The sequence below is a fragment of the Aythya fuligula genome, chromosome 2 (assembly GCF_009819795.1).
Source record: "Aythya fuligula isolate bAytFul2 chromosome 2, bAytFul2.pri, whole genome shotgun sequence".
NCBI classification, from domain to species: domain Eukaryota; kingdom Metazoa; phylum Chordata; class Aves; order Anseriformes; family Anatidae; genus Aythya; species Aythya fuligula.
The window spans coordinates 159,577,552-159,590,196 of record NC_045560.1 but is presented as its reverse complement, the minus strand read 5'-3'; the positions used below and the strand labels follow the sequence as shown (position 1 = coordinate 159,590,196).

Here is a 12,645-nt window from a genome sequence, read left to right as displayed (position 1 = left end):
TGACTAAAGCAGCGTTTTACAGGCTATAACACCCAACTCAGCTGAAAAGTAGTTCTAAAACCATCTCTCTCTCCATTAATAAATTGTCAGTTTCTTCTTTTATGGCCTTCCAGCTTCTTCTCTCAGCTCAACTTCTGATGCAATGGTTCCATTATACATAAGGATACAAACCAATAACAGCACAACCAATAGGCTTGTAAAATGGTAAATATAAAAACTGGGCATGTTCTGCCAGACAAGATCATTAAGGAAAAAAGTTGCTTATGATTTTTTTTTTTTGTCCTGTAAATCTTCAAAAAGGTGCCTCCTGTATTAGATTAGGCATTAGATTCAAAGAACCTGAACAACACCTGTTTTTTTAAATGCATGTATATGTATATTTTTCTTTCTTTGATTGAATTCAAGTATTGATTTTCCTATTTTTTGAATTTTTCTTTACTGAAGGAGGAATTCTTTTTTCATCTACTGAAAACATTCCCTGAGCCTGATATAAAGAGACTCTACTTTATTTCCATGGTTTAAGCATGTTGGCAATTTAATAACTTTATTTTAAACATACTGCAATAAAGTTGACTGTTACCACATGACTTTACTGGGCAAATTGTGCCATAGGAGTCATAGGAACGTATTTCCACTCACTACCCCCAAAGAGCATTGCCTATGGTATTATAGCCATCATAAATGTGTTACCTCCTCATTTGGTTTTGACAGTCAGTGATTATATGGTGTTAAATAGTATTTCTATGATCATTTTTTGGTCTTGAAGGTCCCCAGGATTTTGGGCATGAATTTTCCCATCTTCTTATCTTTGGCATCTGTGTCATACTCCTCTTCGCTCTGACTTGTATGTTCATCCTTTTTGCAGAAAACCTCAAATCTGCTGTAGACTCTCTTCTCCTTCCGCATGTTCTCCATTTTTTTCAGAAGGGTATCTCTATCTTCTGATGGTTGCCGCTGAAGATTTCGTTTTTGGCTTCCAAAACTCTCTGACCTATGGATGTTACAGCTTTTCTCCTTCTCACCTTTCCTTTCCAAGCTCGTAGTTGACTTAGAAAGATCAGGATTACTAGTGGATGGTAGTTGCTTGGCGAGTTCAGCTCTGTTCTTCTGACTGTTTGCAGAGATTTGTTCCAAAATTACCTTTGTATCATCACGGAGATTGCTGCTGTACAGGATATTAGCTGTGGATGAAGGAAATCTCCCCTGTGTTGGTTGGCTGCTTTTGGGAGGAAGTGGTGTTGCAAATTTATGGTTTTTTTCTTCCTCCATCATTTCCTGACAGTCCCCTATGGAAGATCTTTTGAGCCCCACAGGCTGTTTGTCAGATTTTCCATTCTCAGAAGTGGGTTCTTCCTCCAATTTCTTATCACCTTTTGGGTTCAAAAGCTGCTTCAACCGTAGTGATCCTTTTCTTAAAAACTCAATTGGATTTTGTTCCTGTTTTGAACAGTCTTCCTCAGATTTATTGAGAGAGCTGTCAGATCCTTGACTTTTAGATAAGTTTTCAAGAGCTGATGCAGTACTTGTCCTAATCTGTGGTTTCTTCAGTTCTGTACTGACTAATTTTTGAGTGTCTTCTTTGAATGTCACTCTTTCCTTCTTTTCTGGAAGTGTCAATTTCTGAGTGTCTCCTACAAATATAAGACTCTCCTTCTCTGGAAGCGTGGGTTTATTCTCTATTGGGTAAAACCGAGATGATAATTTGTCCACCTTACTGCTAATATGTGCTAGGGGATCTTTATTCAATGTGTCAACGAGTTGGGGGGTTGATGAAGCCATTCCAAATGATCTGTCAGCCTCTCCATGCACTTTGTAAGTACTGCAGGAGTCTTTGGAGTCTAGTACCCTACTCTCCAGAATCTTATATTGCACAGATTTGGTACATTTCTTCTCTGTGTTCTGTGATTCTTCCTGGAGAAAACTGGAAACAGCTTTGGTGTGAGTGACTGTAGCTCGCTCTGTGTCTTTGCCCACAGCTTTGTACTTCTCTAAAAGTTCTGCCACTTTAGATGAGGTGGCTGTCTTTATAGTTTCATTATCTTTTGTCAGTTCACTAGACATTTGTTCTTTTTGGATCATCTGAACCTTTTCTATTGTTGTGTTAGGCTGATCTAACTTGGCAGCACTAAAAATCAGAGAGGACCTGAGTCTTGAGCTCCTCTGGATCAAAGGATTTATTCTGGACCTAAAGGCATCTTGTTTCATTATAGGGGTTTCTTCACCTACTCTATCAGGATCTGCAAATTCTTTGGCACTGTCAACTCCCAGTGACTTGCTATTAAAAGACATAGGGGATTTGAATGCTGAGATAAGGTCAGTGGAGTGCTTTGTGAGGTTATCCCCCAGAACATCATTATATGCTTCTGATTCCATAGGCATTGGGAGACCTTCTTCTGGTTCTGACTGATATGCACTAAGGTATGACGAAATCCTCCAGTTACGTAAACCTGTTCTATTTTCCTGGGTGTTCTTGTCCTGATCTTGGTCTTCATCTTTGTCTTGTAGGAACAGGCGCTGTTCCAGGCTTTGTTTCTGTGTAGGAGAAGTTTGGCAAATAAATTTCTGTCCTATATTCTGCCTTCTTAACATCATTCCCATTGGACCATTGCCTGCAGGGTTCAGCTGATCAGAGCCATGTCTCACTTCCCTGGAAGAATTTGAAGGTACATAATCCAGCCTTAAGGGGAAACCCTCCTGTGGAAAACTGGATTCAAGTTCAGGGTATCTGGGTCCCTCTCCATAGGAAAGAGGTCCTCCCTCTTCCAGTTCATTGAATCCTGGCCTACCACCTCGGATTCTCTCAAAGAGTCCCTGAGGTCTGCCAGAAAGATGGGGATGGTCAAACTGATACTGGTAGAACTGATCCTTCTGAAAATGGCTAGACTGAATTTTAAATTCATCCATATTGTTCATGAACATCTGCCTGGCATACTGTTTAGAAGAAGCAAAATTTTCGTATGTTCCTTCTGCAAAACTGTGTCTCTTAAAAGCATCTAACTCTAACTGCTTGGAACGGAGAAAACCCCTGACAGGATCCATTTGGGCATTCTCCATTTCTACCTTTTTATACATTCGCATGGCTGACCCCTCCACAGTATGGCGCAACATGTCATCCCGCCTGAAATTTGACAGGAAGTACCTGTCTGGATCAACTCTGTCCATAAAGGAGGGAAAAAGATTGTCATCCCTCTGGAACATCAGGGGTGCTTTTTTGGGAAAGAAGGGCATGTTATTGCCAAAGGGAGTCATGGCAAATGGGTTCTCTGCCTTTGCCAAGACATTGGCTGGAGGAACAAGAGGTTCTGACTGTGCAAACAAAATTCGGAATTCTTCATCAAAGCTGGCCACTAGCTCTCCCTGGAAGATGTGTGCAATGCTTCTGTGAATCTTCTCAAAAGACCACATAAAACTACAAAGAGAAACAGAAGTAAAAATAGTGTTAGCATCAAGTAACTCAGCTGTACTAGTTCACATTAAATAATAAACTTGTCTGAAAAAAATTCTCCCGATACTATGTACTGCTCAGGCAGCCATTCATTACACACTATTGTTCCCAACCTCTGTAGTTATAAATTTATTGGGCATCACAGCTTGGAAGAGTATTTTATCAGGCAATAAGTGACTTCTGTTCTAAAAAAACAAAAACAAAACAAAACAAACAAAAAACAATTATCACTAACAACAGCAAGGTATCTGATGATAATCCATATCAGTGATGTGAAGTAGATGTTCTTGCAAATACTTTTATTTTTTTTTAACATCTAAAATGTTGTGCCCATCTTTAAAAAGGGCAACGGGATGAACTATGGAACTATATCCAATCACCCTTACCCCAGTCAGAGGGAAGATTGTTGTCATGGTTTTGGCTGGGATAAAGCTTATTTTCCTCATAGAGGCTTCAATGATGCTGTGTTTTGGGTTTTTGATGAAAATAGTGGTGATAACACATTGATGTTTTTAGTTGATGCAAAATACTGCTTTCACTTAGTCAAGGATTTTTCTATTTATGCTGCCCTGCCAGTGAGGAGGCTGGGGGTGCACAGGAAGCTGGGAGAGGACACAGACAGGACAGCTGACCCGGACTAACCAAAGATACCATATCGTATGGTGTCATGCTCAACAATAAAAGCTGGGAGAAAGAAGGAGGTAAGGGGAGACATCTTGAGTGATGGCATTTGTGATGAGCCCCACTTTCACTGAAGTGACTGAACATCTGCCTGCCTATAGGAAGTAGTGAATTAAGTAGTGATCAGGTTGCTCAAAGCTCCATCGAACCTGGCCTTGAGCACTTCCAGGGATGAGGCACCCACAGCTTCTCTAGGCAACCTCTCCCAGTGTCTCAATATCCTTATCATGAAAAATTTCTTCCTTAAATCCAATTGAAGTCTATCATCACTCATTTTAAAACCATTGCCCCTTGTAATGTCATTACAGGCCCTGGCAAAAAGTCTTTCTCCAACTTTTTATGAGCCCCGCCTTTAGTTCATCAGCCAATAACCCCAGTTCCTTCTCCTCACGACTGCTCTCATTCCAGCCACGGCCCAGCCTGTATTTGTGTTTGGGATTGCCCTGACCCAGTTGCAGGACCTTGCACTTGGCCTTGTAGAATTCCAAGAGGTTCACACAAGCCCAACTCTCAAGCCTGTCAAGGTCCTCAATGGTGGCCTCAACAATATGGTTTAATTTTTGGTTAGCCCTGAAGTGGTCAGGCAGTTGGACCAGATGACCTTTTTTGAAGGTCTCTTCCAACTCAACTCAACTCAACTCTTCTATTCTATTCTGTTCTGTTCTGTTCTAATTTACTCTGAGACTGAATTACACATGGTTTCTAATTTCAGCATAATAAAGGTTTACAACTGCCTTGCTATATGACGCTATTTGAGGAGGTTTTTGAGGTTGTGGTAGGGTAATATTAACAGACTAAAGTAAATTTTGGTTATGAGCAAAGATGTAGCATAGGTTTCCCTCTAAGAACAGGAAATGGGATACAGTAACATACAACTCTTGATTGATATACTTGGATATAACATGATTATAGTCAAGTCATTAATAAAGAAGACATAGGTAATTCCGTTAAAGTAACTTGCTCTTGAAATGCAAAGGCATACTCCTTAGTCTCTTTAACTTTTCTGCTTTGGAATGAGTTATTGGGTTAGGATTGGTTTGTTGGTTCGGATGGCTTTTTTTGTTGACACTTTTTTTTTGAGGCAGGTTTAAAAATTCCTCATTTGGAAGTCTAAAACACTGCTTTACTCACCAAACAGCCTATTACTCACTGAGATTGAGATATAACATTGCAGGGATTCTCACCTGTAGTTGCCGCTCAGCACCACCATGCAGTCCACCAAGAGGAATTTCTCTTTCACATGACCTTTGAAAGACATCCCTGTGCGGCAGTAGTAGGTTGGGCCAGAAACTGTCCTCACCCTTAGGAACTGGAAACCAGACAAGGCACTGACTCAGTTGCAGGCTGTTACTTCACTCCCCCTGTCCCTCTTTCTTCCCCTTGCTCTTACAATGTCCCTCCTACCACCATGGTTGTACTTCAGCACTATCAATTCTGTCTGCATACACAGTGGATAAACAACCCTCGTTATCACTGTGTCCCCAGCCTTCAGTCCTGTATTGTTGTGCCATCTCTCCTGGCTCCTCTTATATTTCTCTAGCCTCTGGCCCAGCTTTCCCCCTTCTCAGGTCTTTACTGTATTGACAGCACAGTGTCCCAGGACATACCCTCCTCAGGATGGGAATTGGCGGGTGGGAGGGGTCTTTGGTTTTCTCACCTCTATGTAGTTAAGATTGACTCTGCATTTAGCAGCTGTATCAAGGAAAAGCTGAGAATTCATTTCATCAAGCAAGATGTACACGGGCACTCTGCGGGCAGCAGCATCCAACACCTCAAACAGCAGATCCACATCAGTGAAAATGTCCATCACTATGGCTACCACCTAGGAAAAGAATGCAAGAAAGTCTTCAGAGATCTGTGCCTGTCTATGGCCTGCCTATTCATGTCCCACAGCCCTCACATTCCAAAGCTGCACTGCTGCAATGGCTCCACTTCAACTTCCAATTTAGACACTGTGGGCTCCAGAATTGGAAACAGAATTGTTATCTGATGTACATATTGTGTATATAAAGGTGCGAGGTGACGGTAAAACCTCACTGCAACTGATCATTCCCTTACTTGTTAATCCCATGATCACAGCAGGCATTTTCTGGCACCAGAACCACATTGGAAGGATCTATTGAGCTGCTTGGCCACTACCTCCTCATTCCCTCAAACACATAAGTCATTTTTAAATAACTACCTCACCAATGTTTATTCAGTCACTTTATAGCTACCTCTAAATGCTGTTAGATGGGAAGTAGCTTCAAAAACCAAATAGCTTTAGAAAGCTACTAGTAGCTTTTCTAGCAGTTTTTAATAGCTGCTTTTCTATAAGCTTTAGAAAACAAGACATATGAGGAGTGGCTGAGGGAGCTGGTGCTATTTAGTCTTGAGAAAAGGATGCTGAAGGGAGACTTCATCGCTCTATACTACTACACTTGAAAGGAAGTTGCAGCAAGGAGGGTGTTGGTTTCTTTTTCTGAGATGACAAGTGATATGAAGCGAGGCAATGGCCTCAAGCTGTGCCACGGGAGGTTTAGACTGGATACAGGAAGTATTTCCTCATGGAAAGAGTGGTTGGGCATTGGAACAGGCTGCCCAGGCAGGTGGTGGAGCCCCCATCCCTGGAGGTATTTAAGAGACATGCAGATATGGTTTCGCAGTGGACTTAGTATTAGGTGGATCGTTGGACTTGATGATCTTATGGGTCTTTTCCCATAAATGAATAAATGACTCTGTGACTCTAAGATTCAAAGCTCTGTAGGATCTCCCTGTACTTCCCAACTCTTATCAATGGATATAAATACCTGATGGGAAGGAGTAAGGAAGACAGAGTCAAACTCTTCTCAGTGATACTCAGTGACATATCCAGATACAAGACACATTGGACACCACTGAAGTATAGGAAATTCCAGTTATAGATAAGAAAAAACTCTTTCACTGTAAGTGTGATTGAAGACTGCAACAGGTTACCCAGACAGATAGTGGAGTCTCTACCCTTGGAGATACTCAAGGACACATCCTAAGTAACTTTCTCTAATTCACCCTTCTTTGAGCAGAGGAGATGGACTAGATGATATCCAGAGGTCACTTTCCAGCCTCAGCTACTGTGATTCTGTGAACTCTTATTATGCTTTATGTATGTCCTTACACACTTTTCCATGAATCCAGAGAGCAAAGACTCAAAGACTAGCTTTGATGCAGTAAATGGTAGTTTTAGAATCATCATTCCCCTCTGTCAGGTCCTCCGAGCAAAGTTAAGGAAATTAGCAGTGTATCTGATGCATCCTTTTGCACATAGCTCTAGTTGGACTGTTTCATGTCTCACCTGTTGAGCTGCTCGAATCATTCTGCGAGCTTCCTCCTTAATGCTGGGATTGTCTGGGGGTGGTGGTTGCACAAGGGTTGTCACTTCTGTTCCCCTGAACCCAAAGACCATTGGCCAGCCTAGGTCAAGTTCAGGAACAGCAAGGTCCGAGTTCATAGGCCAGTATGTCCCAGACGATCCATCCATGTCATTGTCACCTGTGGTGTCTGTGCTACCTTCCTGATTGGCATACTGGGGTTTCTGGAGATTCTGTATGATGTGATCCACCTCTGAGTTGCAAAGAAAATCAGGGGCTGCTTCTTCTGCCAGGAAGCGTTCGTAACTTTCTTTGCCCTCTTCAGTAAGGACATCCAGAGCTAAGCGGTAATACTCCTTGTAATGTGGGGGAAGATAGTTAGGGTCAAGGGGATTGTCCCCCTGTGAGGAGCTTTGAGATCGACGAGCCATGAGGGGAGGGAGAGCTGTAAGGAAAAAAAGCCAACAATGAGAACAGCAGTCAGGCCAGGAGTTTCAGTCCAGTGACACACCCGTCCTCATAAATGGTGAAGATTGAGGGGTCATGATGGCAAAATCAAAAGAGAAGAGAATCAAAGTGCAGAGTAATGTTGGAGATGATAGTTCATTTATAATCAATGAACGCTTTAAATTAGGTAAAGGTGGTAATCACTTAAAGAATTACTTTAACATGGTTAAACGTAACATGGGCAAAGTAAGGAACAAATCAATTAGGACATCACAGCAATGAACAAAGATGATGAATATAACAGAATGCCCAGCTTTCTCTTTCAGGCTGCTGATAGCTAAGCTTATTTTTTTGTTTGTTTGTTTTAAACATACCTTTTTTTTTCTCTGAAGAGCAATGTTATTGATTATTATCTGAACTCCACTGAAACTCATTTCCAAATGCTATTAAAAATGTTATTGTGTGCAATATGGCAGTAAATGCAAATGCACATGCATGCCTACAAATGCACCCATTGGACCCTTGGTAATTGTGTGTTACAATCACCTCAGTATATGAATAGAAGCAAGATTTTAAGGGGAATGCAGGCAGGTATAAGGATTTCTTACTGTTGTAGCATGGTCAGAAGTCAGACAAGTCCTCAAGATACCCATGAAGAAATGAAAACAAGTGATATGATTGCTTCTTCAATCTCCTGATGTTTATGTTGGGAAAATCTGAGGTGAAGGGGCTTATATCCAACATTTGACAAATACTTGCCTGTAGGAAACCCATTACTTGAGACTCAAGACAAACCAGTGATTTTAACCAGTTTTTGGAAGAAAAGTTTGTCATGGCACAAATATAACTCTCATAATAACAACCAACTGATCTGCAAAAAGCTCCAAAGCTCTTTGGCTTTTGATGCTCAATTAATGCCAATATTCAGACATGCTTTTTCTGCACCATCACTGACACACGAACAGAAGCTTCCTCAAAGTCAAAAAAAAAAAAAAAGACAGTCCTACACCTAGACAAAGTTGCTTTAATAGGAACTGTGAGTACAGAGGGTGAAAGTGGCTCCTATTGCCATTCCCATTCAACAGAGATGACACTTCCCAAAACAGAAAGGATTGCCATTGATGTGGGAAGAAGGAAAATCATACTATCACTATCATTAATCACTTTAACAGAAAACCTACAATAGTTTTGAGATAAAGCCTGGGAGGACTTTCCCGTCCAAGTACCTGCAGAACACAGATCAGTGAATATCACAAGTTACTCCTGCCTTAGACTGTAATTCTTGGTAGAGCTGCATGATAAAACAGGAAAGAATATGGTCTTACTATAACAGACTGGATCTAGAAGGTACCTGTGTAAACTACTCCAACAGATAATCGTCTTTACAGTCCACACTAGCTATTTGTAATCTGAAATACCCAGCTTTATCTTCCCAGTCTAATTCTCATTTTGTCTTTTTTTCTCTTAGAATAAAAAGCAGACTACTATATACCTCCATTTTGGTGTGCTCATGTCAGTTATATACTAGCTCTTAACTATTTTAAAAGTGCCTTTAGCTCTTCATTTTAAGGAAATGTTCCCAGAGTTAAATTCATTCTTAGACTTTCCCTTGTTTAACATTCTTCCTGAAACAGGCCACAACACTGAAGCAATGAAATAATTAATACTTCAAATAGCAGCATCCTCATTTTTCTTCTCTTAGCTGACATAATCCACTTTTGTAGTACAAAATTCTTAGTCACAGCATTACAGTGGAATTTAATGCTTAGACTCCATGCCCCATGGAGTTCCACAGCTCCACAGGGGTCCCAAGGGCTATGCTGGAGTCCATGCTGTTCAACATATTCAGAAACAATCCATAAAGGGCATGAATAGGCATGCAGATGACAAACTCCTAATAATGCTAGCTTGCCCAGAACAGTGACAGCCAACTGCAAAAACTAAAAGAAAGATGAAACAGAAGAACCTCATCATACTGAATGGACAATAAAAATGGCAAAAGGGAATATAATGCTGATAAATGCAAAGTGACAAAACAAACAGTTTTATATTTTATCGATTAATATATGAATACTGTTATAAATCAAAGATGACAAAGATAAACCTTTAAATGAAAAGTGTCAGCTAATACTAAGCATTGTTTAATAAAGAATACAGATTCAGAGGAACTTGCAACCTGAACATGTTGCTAATAATAATCTCATTCTTCCCATCTCAAAAAGGCTATTATAAATGTGAACTATGATTCTTTAGCCTAGAGAAGAGGTCTACAAAATATGAGCAGGGACAGCTGTCTATTTCCTCCTCCACTACAAGAACTAAAAGGGCTTCAACTGAAACTAGCAGGGAGTGGGTTCAAATTGAACACCAGGAAAGCTTTTGCTCAATTGTTCTTACTCTGCAGAACTCCTTCCCACAGGATGTTTTAGATACCAAAATTTTGCCAGTGTTCAAAAAACAATTAACATCTCAATGGAAAAGAAGAAAACCCTTTGAAGACCATTAACTATAAAGATATCACTATGGATCTACTCTGACTGACTACTCTGGAGTACTGCTACTCTTGCCTATGCATCTGTGCTTGCCATGCTTGGCAAGAAAAATACTAGATGTACACGTGACAGTGTTTCCCCTCTTATTTTGACTCTTTTGTTGTTGCCATCATCACTGCACTCAAGGATGTAGAATTCTGTTTTCACTTCAACACAGCATCCAGCCGTATTGAAATGCACACAGACCATATGAGTCTACTTAAACATGTGATTCATATTCTTTAGCAACAAACATTTCACCATGTTGTTCAGTTTCTGATTGCTGACAAAGACCAAGTATCTCTGAGTCAAGAACTAATCACTGAAAAGCTGTCTTAGAAAGGCCTTTTCCCAACTGCATGAAAAAATACCCACTTAGGACTAAACAGCAGAATTAAAAAAAAAACAGTTGGACTCATCCCCATGCAAATCACAAGCCACTGGTATTATCTCCTATGTCTCTCATAAACTGTGGGTGTGTAAGTTGTCATTTCCCACCAGCAAAGTAAGCCTTATTGGTGAGGCATATGTGTACCACCGAGTCTCTGTGTGAAGCTCAAGCGGGTAAGTGTTGCTGAACCTGGACTGACTTAATGCAGAGACTGCCTGGATACATATGTGCATCGTTTCTGCAGCAGGAAGCACAGGGCACATTGTGCAGGGTAACAAACAACCAGGTTGGGATGGACTTATGCAGGTACAGTTGGGCTTGTAAGCATGGCTTCAGCACCACTGCTGCAGTAGGTGAGCTCGTAGTGATGGGGCTGAGGAGATGGTGATGGCAGCAGGAGATGGCGATGGTGCCTGTGATAAGGGGAATTCAGCAGAGCAGCTGTGGCTGTGGCCTGGGCAGGAGAGAATTAGTGCAGGAAGTTGGATACAAAAAGATGAGGAAAATTGCCACTTTTCTTGAAGTGGACATACTTGTCAGCTCCAAAGTTTGCTTGTCCCTTGTACCTCTGACAGCGGGCAACACTATGTGCCCAAGGAAGCATAGATGGGCACGACAGACATACGATACTTTGCCAGAACACTTTTCCACTATCCAACAATTTGTGGCTGAAAAGGTAGGTCAGGAAACAAAGGGAAGGGTAAGTAGGGTCGTTTTTACAATAGGGGAAGTCACATTCCCCAAGGATTTGTGGTAGTCAAATGTATTCAGGAACAAGCAAGAACGCACCAGTGAAAAAATACTTTTGATGAAAAAGAAAAACCATCCTCATGCTTTTCTTTAAGCCATTGGCCACAGGGAGAAAACAAACAGAGCTGGAGGAACTCCTGGTATGACCGAATACAGTGATCACAGGTGAGGTGGGAGAGCCAGTCCCAGGAGGGTCAGTGGTCTGTTAGAGGCATTCAGAAGGGGACTCGTGTTTCTCATGTAACAGGGAAAGACATCTGCACTCGGCTGTGCTGGCACGCTAAAAACAGCCTCTTACGAGGGCGTTGCCTCCGCCCATCTGTGTCGGAGGCTATCATTTCGCTGCGTGTGCATTAAGGAGTGTCGGCCTCGGCTGCGAACGCACAGGGTGTCTGCTAAGCCAGGCTCTGCGCAGGCTGGGCAGAGGGTGTGGTGTGGCCGGAGGGCAGGCACGGAGCAGGTTTGTCAGCACCCAGCCGCGGACACGTGTTGGGCCATCAGCTTTCCTGCTGCCAGCCCTGACTATCTCCCACCCAGCGCCAGGCTGAGGAGCCGCCAGCCCCCGGAGGATCGCCACAGAGACCGGCGCTGGCCGCAGCGCGCCGAGGCCGGGCCCGCCAGGCCCAACCCGAGCACCCCGGGCACAGCTCGGGGGGGCGGGGCCAGGGCGGTTTCCGACGTCACCTTTACCTGAGAAAACAGACCCCGAAGGCCGCAGCAAACACCTGAACTGGATTAGACCAAACACCGGAGCGTGAACAGTCCTGTGGCTGAGTAACAAGGCTGGAAGATCTGCACCGTCACCCTCTTTGGCTAGCAAGGCGAGAACTGAGGGCGATGCTGTGTCTTATTTCAGCCAGCTCCTTCTGCTTACAAGTTAATGCTGAGAAAGCACCGCTAAATTCCACTTGGAGAGAACTTGCAGCCCGCTGAGTGTGCCATTCCTGTCTTTGCCCGGGCAAAGCTCTAATCATTCACCCTCCTCACTTCCTACAGGTACTTTTAATCTCTTCCCAAATACACGCACAAATCTGAGAATTGTGAAATAAAACCCAGAAATTATGTCTGCCACTA

At 42.3% G+C, this 12,645-nt stretch overlaps 1 protein-coding gene across 2 annotated transcripts in view; it reads right to left on the bottom strand.

The window, feature by feature from the left end:
- Window positions 1-453: 453 nt before the first annotated feature.
- The window catches only part of FAM83H (family with sequence similarity 83 member H), a 29,754-nt gene continuing 17,562 nt past the window's right edge, over window positions 454-12,645 (bottom strand). For both annotated transcript variants that reach the window (XM_032183267.1, XM_032183268.1), the window contains exons 2-5: window positions 7,437-7,897; window positions 5,784-5,948; window positions 5,311-5,435; window positions 454-3,409 (exon numbers count right to left, since the gene is read on the bottom strand). In XM_032183267.1, coding sequence (XP_032039158.1) covers window positions 748-3,409; window positions 5,311-5,435; window positions 5,784-5,948; window positions 7,437-7,883 — 3,399 coding nt within the window. In that variant the 5' untranslated portion in view covers window positions 7,884-7,897 and the 3' untranslated portion in view covers window positions 454-747. The remainder of the gene's footprint in view (window positions 3,410-5,310; window positions 5,436-5,783; window positions 5,949-7,436; window positions 7,898-12,645) is intronic.